The sequence below is a fragment of the Astatotilapia calliptera genome, chromosome 7 (assembly GCF_900246225.1).
Source record: "Astatotilapia calliptera chromosome 7, fAstCal1.2, whole genome shotgun sequence".
NCBI lineage: Eukaryota > Metazoa > Chordata > Actinopteri > Cichliformes > Cichlidae > Astatotilapia > Astatotilapia calliptera.
This window is the reverse complement of record NC_039308.1, coordinates 65,767,972-65,783,854: the sequence shown is the minus strand read 5'-3', so window position 1 is coordinate 65,783,854 and position 15,883 is coordinate 65,767,972. Positions and strand designations below refer to the sequence as shown.

General features: G+C 40.7%; 1 protein-coding gene across 2 annotated transcripts; it reads left to right on the top strand.

Moving 5' to 3' along the window:
* Nucleotides 1–1,460: 1,460 nt before the first annotated feature.
* wfdc1 (WAP four-disulfide core domain 1) lies at nt 1,461–14,574 on the top strand. 2 transcript variants are annotated; one of them, XM_026176702.1, is made up of 7 exons: nt 1,461–4,585; nt 11,675–11,870; nt 12,034–12,117; nt 12,572–12,712; nt 13,148–13,198; nt 13,287–13,341; nt 13,438–14,574. In XM_026176702.1, the coding sequence occupies exons 1-7, from the start codon at nt 4,475–4,477 to the stop codon at nt 13,445–13,447; spliced, it is 648 nt and encodes a 215-aa protein (XP_026032487.1). In that variant the 5' UTR covers nt 1,461–4,474; the 3' UTR covers nt 13,448–14,574. The 2 variants fall into 2 exon arrangements, with proteins under 2 accessions (XP_026032487.1, XP_026032488.1); XM_026176703.1 differs by having other exon boundaries at nt 13,287–13,346; nt 13,438–14,571.
* Nucleotides 14,575–15,883: the final 1,309 nt, after the last annotated feature.

Genomic DNA, 15,883 nt, shown 5'->3' with positions numbered 1-15,883 from the left:
CCGACTACATGTTTAAATACACTTAATAATAATAAATTGTGTGTGTGTGCGTGCATATGTGTGTGTATGTGCGTTATAGTAGATAAAGATCACGCACATCAAAGGCCAATCTTTGCATGTAGTATAATATTTGCTTCATTTGCTAAAGTTCAGTTTTCAAACTAGAAAACAAAAAAGCAAACACATGAGAACAATCAGTAAAATTGCAATTAAGTCACAGATTTGTGTAACTGATCCCAACTGGTTCCTCAGAGTTTACATTCTGTCAGACACATTAAAACCAAATGCTGGGAAGCAGCGAAAGCCTGCTGGACCTTTTTCAATGTGACTTAGTGAAAAATAAAACAAGGTGGACTTTTATTGCCGTTTGATGTACACAACATCAAAAGGAGTTAAAGTGCTGTAAAAACTTGCCCTCTGCTCTGTACAAGTGCAACAAAGCTCGGGTATCCTTCTGTCACTTCTGGCACAGCATTGCAGGATGAAATCATGTAGCGTGATCATCTAATTACCAAACACACAATTTATTATCAGAATTTTCCGCTAATTGTTGTCATATGTACTGCGTGTGTCAGGGGGTTAAAGCTCATCCAAGTGGAACTTTGACTCCTGACCACATTCAGCAGCCGAGTTCAAACTAACCAATCGCAGCTGACCTGTGACCTCTTGCGTTGACCCTCTGACCCCAACTGACAGGCCTGATTAGAAATGAATAATCTGACAAGTTTCAGCTTCAGGCTTCAGCTCACTGATACAAACGCAGCCCACACAAAAAGCTAATAAACATTAAAAGCCACACCAAAAAGATAAATGATCTATTCACTCGCAAAGCTGGTTTCACCCCTGCATAACTCCACAAATGGCATGTTGTCTGTCAGTTTATTTGTCACTAAACTATTTCAGAAATGTTTTAATAATTACATTTTCAGCCATTCTGGTTCCAACATCCATGTTTTTTCCAACATAGAAGGTAAATGATCAATTGGACCATCTTCAGGTGAAACAAATGTGTCCATTACTTTGTCTTACTTGTTACTGTTCTATGACCAAATTAATGCAATACGTTGTTCAAAGATTCATTTCAATTCAATTTTATTTATATAGCGCCAAATCACAAGTCGCCTCAAGGCGCTTCATAGATACAGAGAAAAAACCAACAATCATATGACCCCCTATGAGCAAGCACTTTGGCGACAGTGGGAAGGAAAAACTCCCTTTTAACAGGAAGAAACCTCCAGCAGAACCAGGCTCAGGGAGGGGCGGGGCCATCTGCTGTGATTGGTTGGGGTGAGAGAAGGAAGACAGGATAAAGACATGCTGTGGAAGAGAGACAGAGGTTAATAACAGATATGATTCAATGCAGAGAGGTCTGTTAATACATAGTGAGTGAAGAAGAAACACCCAGTGCATCATGGGAATCCCCAGCAGCCTACGTCTATTGCAGCATAACTAAGGGAGGATTCAGGGTCACCTGGTCCAGCCCTAACTATATGCTTTAGCAAAAGATGCACATTTAACATTAAAGTCACATTAAAGAACAATCTTCAGAACAAATTTTAAATATATTTTCTTCTTCCACATATCACTTTAGCACATGTTCACAAAATCTGGTAAATCTTTGGTTTTGGTTCATTTAAATGTTGCCGTGCATTTCGTCCTCCTTACATTGACGCTAATGCACAGAGTCAGCAATAAAGTCTCTGTGGACTGAATCTGCAGAAGCTCATTCCTTTATTGCTAAGATCATGGTAACAAAACATTAGACGTCAGGGTTGGTCCATGTGATTGGAGTAGGTTTACTAGCTGTTGTTGTACTGCTTAATGTTTCTGTAGTACCTCAGTGATTGGTTCATATTATCCCTAGAAGCCTTTGGCAATGTGTTAAAGACCTTCAGCACTAAATAACTCCTCTCCTGCAGTCTCTAAGATTAACAGCATGAGGAATGAACATTTTATCCCATTATTTACTGCAAAAAATCCCAGTATCAACAAGAAATATGATGAATTATATAGGGAAACTCAAGCATCTGTGGTATGAATGCATGGTGTGTGTACATGTTTGGCTACAGTAGACCCCAACCACAAAGCTTACTGGTACTATTTAAATGTAACCTCTGTTGAAACTCACAGATTCTGTCCAGATGCACAAGCTGGCCTTCGCTGTGAAACACATGTCACACATTTACCTCTTTGGCTTCTATGAAATCACACTCTCTGCTCGTGTACAAACATGAAAAAGAGGGGCTGCTCTGTCCGCTGAGCCACATCTGTCTTTGGAGAGCTACCAAACATTACAGCATGAATCAGGCTAGAATTAATCAGAATCAGAGAGGATTTAATATGGAGTCCCCAGAGATTTGCAGACACTCCATCCTCCCAGAAACAACTACAATGCATCTTTTTCTCCAGAGAACAGCTGTCAGATGAAAGGATTTTTTTTTTGCCTTTCAAGAGGAGCCTGTCTCTAAACAGACTGCAATCAAAGATTTTCTTTTAGGTGTCCAGCCCCTTATCTTTCTAATTTCTGTCTTATATAGATGACACACATATAACATTGTTTCCAAAATAGTTCAGATGCTGTTCCCTGTAACAGAAACGCAGACAGAAAATGCAAGTATGAATGGATGAATTTAATTTAAAAAGTACTTGGAAATTTCATCATATGTGTGAAAGAAAATCATGGACACTGGTTATCAACCAAAAGTATCCAGAATAATATAGAGCTGGGACTTATTTGGAGCAACATATGCATGCATTTAACTGATGTTGTTTTCCAGGAAAGGCCTTACACGCTTCGGCAATGCCAGCAAGGCTACAGGTGCTCAGCTGGCCACCCTGTAGTCCGGACCTGTTGTGCATTTAAAGCACTTGGGGTGTTGCTAAAAAGAAAAGAGCAACTGAAATTCAAAATCAAACAAATAGGGGGAAAATGTTTTGCTTTCAAAACCACAGTAACTGATCTTTTTGATTCCCAGTGTAGATAAAAGTAGATGCAATAGACTCTTTTTTTGCCACAGACCAGCAGTTTTATTACTTAACTGTATTCAGAGCGATATGTTCTTATATCTTGTAGCTGCTGGCTGGATTGTTTCAACCGTATCCTGATCTCGTCTTGTTTGGTTATACTCGTTTATACTGTAAATTCCACCTTTAGAAAGAAGGGCAGGATGTAGATGTGAGAACATGTCTGGGAAGCACTGCTGTAAACGGGACAGCTGAATTCCACTCCAGCATTCCAGGAGTGTAATTATAACTTAGCATAAATATGGAAGGTAAATGAAACAAATCATTCATTAAATTCCACTATCGTCATATCTTATTGTCCGTGTCGTCCACCCCTTACCCTTTGCATTTTCATTTTTTTCTCCCTTGCTTTTGCTTTACTTTGTCTTTTGTGTAAGTGAGCCCAGGGGCCTCTCTCTCAGTGACACCGGCTCTGCTTCTGTAAAACTAATAATGACTGAGATTTGTGCCGGCTTAGCATTCTTTCTCCCTTTCAGTGCAAGACGCAAAGAATGGGGAGAAAGGTCCGGTGGTAAGGTGGTGGGGTGAGTCGGGGGAAGTGGGGGGTGGGGTTGAGATGAAGGGCGTCCTAGTTTAAGGGGGGGGAGAAAAAGACAGAGAGGCCCCTTTCCCTGGAATACACCACATGCTTTTATTGTGCATGGATCAATGCCACTGAAATCACTGTGAGTGCTCTGCCAGCAAACATTAGCTTGTATTTATTCACACTTGGACACTCATTCAGACAGCTAGGTGTATTTGTGCAATTTCAGACACCTTGCCATATGAATCAGGTGTGTCCTAACTCTGTTGTAATTCAATCTTGGACTGTTAATAGTTAAAAAGCGTGTATGAACTCCAGGCCAGCAGTGAAGTCTTTTTAAACCCCGTGCAAAGAAACGAGATAAAATAAAATAAGTCACAAATGCACGCTGACAAAATGCTGTCAAATTTACATAAAGATCACCAGATGTGCTACAAGATGCAACGAGGGGCCAAGGGGCGGTCTCACACTCACTGCCCTCTCCAACAGTCCTCCCTCCCTCCTTTCACCTCCCCTTCTCTCTTCCAGAGACATGTGCACACGCTGTGCCAGCAGACAGTTTCAGCTCTCAGTTACTGATGCACAGACTGCTGCTGTTTCTCCCTTCCCCTCTTTACTCCCCCTAACAATTCTCCTTCCTTTCCTGTACTGCCTCTATTCATCCCCTCTGTACTTTCCTCTACTTTTTCTCTACTCTGTCATTCTGCCCGTCACTTTTCCTCAGCCGGATATAAAGGCAGGACCTGTTGGAGGGAGAGCGCTTGTGTAATTTCTGGCTGCACTTGAGCACCCAGAGTTGTTGCTTCAGCTGGAAAGGCAACAAACCAGAGGACCTACAAACAGCTACAGGACAAACTCCGAGTAAATCTCTGTAATAAAGAGGAAGAAGGAATACTTCTGAGAAAATAAAGGAGAAGAAGGAGGGGGATGTGCAGAACACAGACCATGCCAGGCTCTTTGCTGGTGCTCCTGTCCCTGTTGGTCCTGTCCACAGGAAGTGATGCCAGAAGAATCAGGAAAAGAGGACTCAACCATAAGGTGGGGCACATAACCTCACCTTTCTACTGTACATACGAGTGTGTGTATTTCTCTGTCTCGGGGTTGTTTAGAGAATCTTTTAAAGTGGAAGTCGGTGAAAGCTCACAGCACTGCAGTACAATGTCTGCTCGGTTACAGGGAGGCACTTTGAGCTGTCAGGGCAGTTTTGTGTCTGAGGTGAGAGGTGTTCGAGTAGGCCTGAGGGCTGTGATTAAAATGACCGATAGTGTTGTGGCATAGTACAAAACACATTTACAGAAAAAGTGCATTTACTCAGGTTTTATACTCAAAGGAAGAAATAGATATTTTTACTCTACAATCACCAGCTGGATATTTTAAATCAGATTAAATTGGTAAATAAAGTTATATATTATATCTTGTTTTATATCAATTCCAAAGTCGTGGAGGAAAAACAACAAATTGCAGCTCTGAAAGTTAATTCAGGACTTTTCCAAACCCAGGAGCGTGAAATTAGATTTGTGGCACCCCACATGTCCCAGCTATGCTAACTGTGGCTAGGTAATGACCATGATTTTGATTAAATAGGCCCAATCCACACGATGCTAGCTTTTTTTATATGATCACTTATTATCATCGGGAAATATTGTAGCTTTTAACGGAAACTGTATGAGATAGGCATGCTTGTTAGTTTTCAGATGAAACATTGAAACAAATACATTTAAAAAAATGCTAAAAATCAGATCAACAAAAATGTAACAGAGTAAGTACGTAGTTCAGTCTGGAGAAGAGTCGGTGTTTTGCTTGAGAGAACTTTAACATTTCTTTCACCGTTGCGAAACAACGGTTTGAGAGCAGATGTGCTTTGATTTATAGATGCATGAAAAATCCACTCAGACAGGCGAGTTTTGAAGAGTAACAGAGAGTGTGCAACAGGTTGGAATAAGTAATGATTCTATAGGAGCAGTGGGGGGTATATGGGATGTTCAGCATTAGTTGGTGTGTGTGTGTGTGTGTGTGTGTGTGTGTGTGTGTGTGTGTGTGTGTGTGTGTGTGTGTGTGTGTGTGTAGTGGATTATTAGGGCAGGAACTGAATTTGCAGGCCAGGCCCCCGCTTGTTAACTCAGCTCAGTGTAGCTGATTGATCATCTCTAACAAGGGCTCACTGTAGCGTGCTGCCTTTCCTCTCTGTAACCTTTCATGCTTCAGTGTTCTCACCTTCTGACTTGTTTGTGGCCTCTGTCTCTCATTTTCAGCCTTTCTCTAATACTGTATGTAACTGTTACCATTCCACCCTCGTTCTGACCCGATTTCTCTTCCCCGCTGACCGTGTGCTTCTCTCAGTACACCACCCTCCGTTTTCCCTCAAATATCTTTCTCTGGTCTCCTCCTGCTCTCAGGATGGGCCAAAAGAACCGTCCGTCTGGACTCTGCCTCAAAGCTGCAGTAATTGGAACATGCTGAGACAGCTCTATAGACAGAGTTTGCCTTTTACTCCTTGAACCTTTTCATCTCGGTATCTTGCAATCTTTCTTTTTTTTAAATCTCCCACATACACACACTCAGCCTCATTCATAACGCCAAGGCCATACAGAAAGACAAATTATAGTCACGCAGTATTTAACATACACACTCCACAGAAGGATATTTTGTCTCGAAATTTTTACATGCAAGTAGGTTCGTATATTAATACAGGAGAGGAGGTCAGATTTTGGCAGATGTTTGTTTTAACCTTAAAGAATGTATTTTGGTCAGTAATGGATAGAACACGCTGACATTTTCCCAAAACCAAAGTATCACTTGGATTTAAGAGAAGTGCTACATGCACTGTGTACACCAAGAGTTGATCATTTAGTATACTTGTAAATCTTTTGAAAGAAAGGTGTTTGCATGACAGTCTTTCCATGTTCCATCTCTGCGCTTCAATAGAAACATGCCGGTCTAAGAATGATTTACATGTAATCAGGGTATTTAGGTAAGAAATGGGCCTAAAGGCTGCAATGGTCAGAGTGATAGAGATGCTAATAGAATTAGGCCAGTTTTCAGCACCTGTCTAATCAGGCTGGAGATTGCCTGTTCTGTTTAAGCGCTTAAAAGGAACAAAAAGGAAATGGACCCATTCTTATGTCTGAGATAAATACCTCAGCAGCGCCTCAGTTTGAAAGTTTTGGAAATCCCCCTCTTACCAAATCATTGCCCAGATTTTCAGATTCCAGATTTGCTTTGCACACACCCACCACTCAACCAGATTGTTTAGTCTCATATAGCCATAACACAGTCTGGCTCAGACATCTGCCTGGGCATGCCCGTGTGCAAAGCAGTGTCTCACAGTAGCATTATAAATCTTTAGTTTCATCTAAGTGAAGTGATGTGGGCCCTTCTGACAGTATCTGCTATTAAGCAGAACGTGAAACACTTGGGCTTCCTGGCGTTTGTCTGGTCATGTGTTTGAAGGATAAGCATGCAACTGCTGCCTGATCTTTGAGAGATTTGTGGACATTTGTGGCGTAAATGTTGCAGACTGGTGGTGATGGCTTGTCTTGTAATGCAAACAGTTTCAGAGCTAAAGTTTGAACACTTTAATGCAAGGAATATTGTTTCCAGCTGTATGCAATTGCTCTAAGCTCAAAACTCATCTGTTTAAAACTACTTTCCCCCTGTGATCACATGTGCACTGTCTACTTCTAACTTCTTTATTTTTAGTGCTCTTTTACTTGGTTTTTGTTCATTTACTGTACAGGGCCCCTGAGTGTTTTGAAAGGTGCTTGTAAATGAAGTGTAATATTATTATTGTTTATTATTAGGTAAAAGGGGAAAAGTCTGTAAGCCTGGGATTTATAAATGCATGGAAGGCGCTGACTGTAGAAAGACCAGGCCACGTTTGTAGCTGTGAAGTTTTAAATATGGTGACTTTAAACATGTAGATTTGCTTTGTGGAGGCTCAGAGCTCTGAGAGGACAGAGTGTCAATATGAAGGAAACTACTGCAGCCATTGGTCATTAGCTATAAACCATCAGTTATATCATAGTAGTGTAACACTATTCTCGCTTAGAATCTACAATTTGGGATAATTTTTCTGTTATTATTAATATATTCTAATGAATATATTTGTTTTCTTTTCTGAGACATGACCTGTCAGCTATTTAACTCTGCAGCTCAAAGCAGGATTAATTCCAGTTAGATCTGAGTCTGGTGGTCAGCAGCACATTACTGGACATAACACTGGAGCAGATTATTGCTCAGTACCACAAACCTCAAATATAAACTCCCGTCCAAATCATCCCAAACATTCCTTCTGTTGTAGGAACGTTGTGTAAACCAACATGATGTCTGTCAACATGATTTCCCATCATTCATTAAAGCTCTCATGTCTTACTGATTTACAGTTTGTCTGTTTTCCTCACAACTTAGCCTGCTGCGTTTGCTCTTCTGTCTTTCTGTCAAACTGACAGCTGCTCTAGAAGCAGGAAATTGGGTCTCACAACACAAAATCTAACCAGATGTGTGCTGTGAGTTTCTTCATTTAGTAAAAGCTGAAGATCTTCCAGATTTAAAATGAAACCTTGAAACCTAACCAAAAGACCAAACACGTTTACCTGTGTGTACACCATGGAAATATATACAACAATCTTTATTTATAGAGCACATTTAAAAACCAACGACATGCCAAAGCGCTTAACATAAAACAAATTAACACAAGTATAAACAGAGTCATAAAAAAATAGAAGTGTAAAATTATGTTCACAGGAAAAGCCACCAATAGAAAAAATATAACTATAGCACAATATAACTATGCCATCAAAACACAATGGCGACAAGACACACACAGCGGAAATAAAAGCATGATAGGAAAATTAAAAGAATAAATAAATCTCTGCAAACAAGGCCAGCATTTAGCCGGTAGAAAAAGCAAGATTAAACAAATACGTTTTAAGCCGTGATTTAAAAGATTGAATAGAGTCAGACGCCCGGATGCTAATCGGAAGGTTGCACAACTCTGGTGCAGCCAGAGCAAACGCTCGATCACCTCTAGATTTCAACCGAGAGATCTAGGCTGCACCAGCAGCCTATATATATTCTTTGGTTTGTTTGTAGATCCAAGTTTCTGTGCATGTGTGTGCTCGTGCACTTGCATCCTTGCACAGACGAAGCAGAAAATGTTAGTATCTGTCTCCGATTTTGTTTTGTCGTTACTTCAAATGGTCAGATTTCAGTTCAGTTAAGGAGCCAGGCGTGGTGGCTTCTCCTCATCACCTCTCTGTGAGAAATTGGAACGAGTGAAAGAATCAGCAACTGAGATCAGACTTTAAAGCTACTGTTGTGTTGCTTTTCGACACCAACAGCAGGGGAAGAAAGAAAATGAAAGCATCAAAGAGTGAGCGAGATGGAGTACAGACAGTGACAGATAGATAGATGGAGGGGAAAATATTCCCACAGATATTCATGAACATCACACACAAGCCTGCTGGCAGTTTCTTTATTGGGGAGAAGCAGCAGACAGGAGTGTAAATAAACACTGTGGAACATCTGAGAGATGTGTGTGAGATTTTATGATAGACTTCAAGAAACAGAGCATGACAGCCCTTCTGGCGTACAGCAGTGGAAAAATCACGAGATGACAACTGAGAACAAAGTGGTTAAAGTAAAAGAAGAGTAACAGATATTTAACCAAAGCACAGTCCGAACCAGCATGGGTGATGGTAGCGTTCTCGGGGAGCTGTAATAAATCAGTGAATGGCTCCTGCAGTGTGCACTTTTGCCTGTATGGTATAATTAAGAGCAAGTTCAAACTACACACACACAAAAGCATGCAGTTGAATAAACAGGAAGGGCACGCTTGAGCTTTTTGTAGGAGAGGTTTGCAGGATACACTGGGAACAGATCGGATATAAGATAAGTTCAGATAGTGTAATAATCATTATGTAATTATCCAGTCTGAGCAAACTTTGTAGTACTCATTCACAGAAGAGATGCTGTGAATGAGTACGGAGCTCCAGTAGACTCCTGTCTGTATGAGGCCAGCATACACATAAAAATTAGAGTGGAATTTAACTAGAAAAGCAATAAAATAATCACTGACCACCGACTAACATCAGAGACAACACCCGCAGCAAACTGACAAACAATATTCTTGTTCTTTGGAGATGAAAAGCTTTACTAAGGTATCCAGTTATTTCCTGTTTCTGTCCATGTGTCAAAACGACTGATGAGAAACAAATTTCAGGCCCAAAGTATCAGGCAAAAGAGGAATCTCATTTCAACTCGGTAAAATAATCGAAATTTCAAATTAACTGAAGAACACAACGTTCTCTCCATCTCGCCGACCTCACCCCGTACACCAAACACCCACCGAGCTCCCAGCTGCCAGAAGAAACGAATTCATTTTTAAAGTGTTTGTGGTGCCACCATGAGTGCCAAACATTTGTCTTTTGTGTTTCACTGGTTGGTTCGGAGGAACAGCCTGCAAGCCTGCCAAATAAACAGCACAGTTTTAATGATCGTGTGCCACCCAGAAGCCAATTATCTAATTACAAATCTAGTGTAAGAAGAAACAAAAACAAATTCCTCTTTCTCGCTTTCATCTGCACTCTGGCCCATTCAGAAACGATGCTGCAGTTTCACTTGTTTCTTGCACCGTGTGCTTTCAACATCATGACAAACAGTTTGACAGAGATGCACTACCTTGACCAGTTTAGAAAATAAACTCTAGCCAATTAATAAAATATTCCCCAAATATGTTCCTCCGCTCTGGAGGATCCGAGGTTAAACCAAACTGTTCATTTTGATACAGTTAAAAGGAGAGAAAACACTGACGCTTCATCCAGAAAAGTAAATACAGTTCATGAGAAAATATGAGAGTTGGTGTTTAGTTGATGGCAGCTGTGCTTCTTGGGATTTTGCTATAATAATTTCCATGTGCACAAACCCCCAGAACAATGAATGGTCACTTATTCTGTGGTGCACAACATCAGATATTCAATACCAGCAGTGAACAAAAAAATATAATAAAAAAACAAAACACTTCCCTCCACTTGTTCTTGCCAGAACTGTGTGTGAAGTGGATCTTTGCTCAGCTTCATAGTGGCCTACTTTCTCCCTCTCATTCACCAGGGAAGTAAGTGTTCGGTCCCACACTGAAACACCTGACCAATCCAGGTTAAGGTATTGGTAGGCAGGCATGCATGCAGAAATCAAACCTTCACCGCTCCTGTGCACAGTTCAGCTAAGTGCGTGCTGGATGTGCTCCCTCAGGTGTATTGTCGCCCTCTGCTGGTTGCAATGTGGTCACAGATATTATTACACTGAATGAAACTGTCTCAGTCTAATCTACATACATGCAGCACAGCCAGCACCTATTCTGAAAATACTTCCTGTCTACAGTGAAACTAAGCTTTTACTTCAACTGATCAAACACACACGTCCACACATGTGCAATAGCAATAACACTAAACGCAATACTCTTTTCTGGCATTGTTGTATTACACTTGTATATAGCATTTGTATTCTATTATATTCGATTGTATATAGTATTTTATTTTTATTTTATTCTATTCTATTGTGTACAGTATCTCATAGATATATTATTCCAGTGTTTTTTCTCTAATTCTTCAATGCAACTTTGCACTGCACTGCTGTAACAAAATAAATTTCCCACACGTGGGACTAAGGTTATCTTATCTTATCTTACTGTGCTTCAACTTTACTAACTGATCAAAGTAAACTTGTATTAGGAGGCCAGTGATTAGCTTTACTTACTTTATTTTGAAATTCATTTATATAACAGCATGTGAAATCCTACAGAGACATCCATAATGTACTTATTATGGTTTTGTTTACAGCGACACCTGCAAAGTTAATGTGACTCCAGACTCCAGAGCTGCATTTTTATGATCTGTTGTCTTTTAACCGTGTTATTAAAAAAATAAAAAGCATATATCTATCTATCTCAATATCTACTAATTCTGAAGTCGGTATCTCTATTTCTTTTTGTGTGTGTTGCCCTCACATTGGCCTCCAGGGTAATATGTTCCAGTACTTTAAATAAAGAAGAGAGGGTATCGTGCATCAAAGTAACAGACCCCATCCATGGTATATTTCAGACATTTATCTGTCTTTCTTTCTCTCTTTCAGGATTACGAGTATCTCAATCATCCCCAGTCCACACAGCACCAAAAGAATGACCGGTGTCCACCGCCGCCCCAGATGTTACCAGAGCGAGCCTGCGAGGTCCCGGGCTGCCGCTCAGACTCAGAATGCGAGCGCCACAAACGCTGCTGCTACAATGGCTGCATCTATGCCTGCCTGGAGTCTGTGCAGCCACCACCAGGTCAGCAGAACCAGCAGACTGGAATTAAAATAGGGCTTCAAATTATATTAAAGTGATTATTGGTTGGCAATATTTTGATGTTCACAGAAATGCAGGAAGTTATATTTTTCCTCGTATTGTTGTTGAGTATTGCAGTAGCTAAGGATGTGTGTGTTTTGAGCAGTTCTGGACTGGCTGGTGCAGCCCAAGCCTCGATGGTTGGGGGGTAACGGTTGGCTGCTAGACGGTCCTGAGGAGGTTTTGCAAGGTGAGGGCACACACCTGAACAGTTAAGGGTAACACACATGTGAGTCCAGAAAATCCATCTGCAGAACATTTTTGAGTTTTCAGTGCAATATTGTGCAGTGATATTTAATCAGAAGTCACTTTCCTCCCTTCCTGTGTGACAATAATAATCACAAACTGTAAAGACATCTTCACTGTAATAGTCCCACCAGTCTCAAATACAACGCTCCACAAATATTAACAGGAGGGCAGACTTGCTGCTCATTTTCCTTTAAAAAAAAACAACTCTAAAACTTTGAGTTTTTTTCTGAGTTTATATTTGTATGCTGGCATTTCCTGTGGGAAATATTGTTTTTTAATTATTTGAAGGAAAGCCAGAATATAGTGCACAAAATGACTTTTGCTCTTCTTATTGTCATTTCCTTGGATACAGAGTGTACAGAGTGTGTTGGTTTTTGTATTTTTTTGCCCACTAGCTGAGGCCTGCAGTACTACTGAGGATGGAGATGAGCCTCTGCACTGTCCTACGGGCTACGAGTGCCACATCATCAATCCAGGAAACCCAGCCTCTGGCATCCCTAACAGGGGACAGTGCATCAAGCAGCGCGGCAACTCTGGTATTATTTTATTTCCCTTGACTTAAATGTTTTAGTGATCGCTCATATGATTGTGATGTGGCTTTAAATGTAGAATTTAACACACATTCTCTCCTATCTATATGTCACTTTCACAACAACCGTCTGATAGAGCTGCTCTCAAAGCTTTGTGCTCTGAAGCGCCACAGGGCAGGATGAGAATGCCAGGCTGTGCCAAGCATTCTGCTCTGGTGTCTCTATCTTGGCAAATGGCACGCTGTTAGATGCCAGGTTTCTCCTTTGAAATAGATCTTGAAATAAACATGCTGGAGTGACCTTGCAAATGAATAGACGGCCACGAGATGAACTGATAACGTGTGATTGAAGCTGTTGGCAGAAATATTAAACCAAGTATTTGACAGAGGGAACTTTATCCATTCATTCAGTTTGTGCATATAACGGTGATTTTAATTACAGATGGACGTAGCTTGAGACACAAATACTTTAAGGACTACAAGGACTACTTAGGTAAGAAGCTCAAGTGAATAAAAGCTTCAAACTGAATATTAAGTAAAGCTAATATGTCTGACATCATTGTGGCTTTTTTATTTGATAGGTACCAGCTCTAACAGTGCAGTGGGCTATGAAAAGCATCACCACAAGCACCTGGGGTGAAGTATGTTCTCAGCCACTCACATAAAAATAAAATCATCCTCATCTGCATTTTCCTGTAAACAGACCCGTTTTTTTTTCTCATACCTGCTCAGGTCGACTTGAACTCTGCCTCAGCTTCGAGCATAGCACAACCTCAGACATCAGTCCAGTCCTGTTTGATCCGCTCGCAGCTAAACCGGGATCAGATCTGACCTTTTTTTAAACTACGCCTCCAGCTGCTACCTCCTCTGCGCAATGCCCTGTCTCGCAGCCTCTCGTCAGTCACGTGTCCACAGGGAGACGAGTTTCTCACACTCTCAGCATGCATCCAAAGAAAAAAAGCACTTTTGTCCCTCTGTTTGATGTCAGCAAAAAGGGAGGAGGAGAGGCTTTTGGTGAAGGTAGCGCAAGGTGCAAACTGAAGCTGATTAGCAAAATTGTCTAAGCAACCCCGATTTTTGCAGCCCCCTCCCCCCTCTCTATAATTTGTTCCTATTTTCATCCACTGCCATGCTCTCTATTCTTAAGACTGGTCAGCAGAAAAAATCAAGACCATGTGGGCTTCATTCTTAGCTCTAAATTCCTCTTCTGAAATCTGGAATGTTTTATGGACAAGAGGAAAAAAAATCCAGGTGTAGCCGTGAGTCAGCTAAGAAAATCCAGATGTTTTATATTATGCACTAATAACTCTTAATTAAAAAATAATACCATGTGAGTATGTGGATCAGTAAATTCAGAACAGCTGCAGGTATGTACAAGCTAACAGATGCTGACTGTGACTTGGAAAGCAAAATAAAGAAAGACAAAACTGTTTATTTAAGAGGCCTATTCGAGATGCTCCCCCTGTGAAAAAGAAAACTTAAATTAACCTACTGAAGGAAAGTGACTCGTTTTGAAAAGACTGATTTCATTTACACTTCTTTGACGACTTATGCAGTAAATATGTACCAGTTCAGAACAGTTATTCATTAACATACTATATGAGAGACAATAATCCCTGCTGCAGTATACACATGATAAAAGAAAGGGATTTTGCTTCCATGTAAATATTTAAATGGTGCTTCGGTAATTGCTGCATATAATAACAGAAGAATAAGCTGGTCACACGTGAAAGAAAACCACTCTGTGCAGAACTAAAGTGATGTCTGAATATTTCCATCTGATTGGTGCTATGTCGCTGCCTTGATTATTCTAAATAAACCACTTTATTTTAAAAAAAGTTGTCCTTTGGTTCTCTTTCCCAAGTCATTTTAAGATGTGTGAAAATACTATTCACATTCTGTCAAGCCAAGAACATTTATGTACATCTGCATGCAGTCAAATTAGCTTTCTGTTCACGATCTAAAAATGAAACGAAAAGGCAAAAATAATATTGCACGGTTCTTTTCCCAAGAGAAACACAGACTTCTTTGTTCTCATTTAGTAGCAGAAACAGCAGAACAGCTTTCAAATGAGCTGCCTCAGTTTGTAGCTGAAATAAGTGCTTTAGACCACATTGCATTTGAAACTGTTTGGAAGTTTGCACAAACAACTTCTGCAAGAATGGCACTGATTTGGTTCCCCATCTTGCTCATGACAGAGAACAGAAATATTTGCGTTCTTTAGCACAAAAACATGTAATGTTTGTGCAGTTATACAAATCCACAGTCAGCTTGTAAAAACAAGCTTGAACACTTTCTGACCCAGTGGGTCTTTTTACAAAGCCCCAGTGTTAGGTAGCCAGTGGTAGTGGTGGTTGTGGAGGTGGCCGTTAAGGTCACCACTCCCCCGCTGGACAAACATTTCCTTAAATTAAGACAATTTATATTTAGAGCCTGTGATTTCCATTAATAAACAACACAAGAGAATAAAAGATAAGGCAATATACAGGGAGTGCAGAATTATTAGGCAAATGAGTATTTTGTCCACATCATCCTCTTCATGCATGTTGTCTTACTCCAAGCTGTATAGGCTCGAAAGCCTACTACCCACTAAGCATATTAGGTGATGTGCATCTCTGTAATGAGAAGGGGTGTGGTCTAATGACATCAACACCCTATATCAGGTGTGCATAATTATTAGGCAACGTCCTTTCCTTTGGCAAAATGGGTCAAAAGAAGGACTTGACAGGCTCAGAAAAGTCAAAAATAGTGAGATATCTTGCAGAGGGATGCAGCAGTCTCAAAATTGCAAAGCTTCTGAAGCGTGATCATCGAACAATCAAGCGTTTCATTCAAAATAGTCAACAGGGTCGCAAGAAGCGTGTGGAAAAACCAAGGCACAAAATAACTGCCCATGAACTGAGAAAAGTCAAGCGTGCAGCTGCCAAGATGCCACTTGCCACCAGTTTGGCCATATTTCAGAGCTGCAACATCACTGGAGTGCCCAAAAGCACAAGGTGTGCAATACTCAGAGACATGGCCAAGGTAAGAAAGGCTGAAAGACGACCACCACTGAACAAGACACACAAGCTGAAACGTCAAGACTGGGCCAAGAAATATCTCAAGACTGGTTTTTCTAAGGTTTTATGGACTGATGAAATGAGAGTGAGTCTTGATGGGCCAGATGGATGGGCCCGTG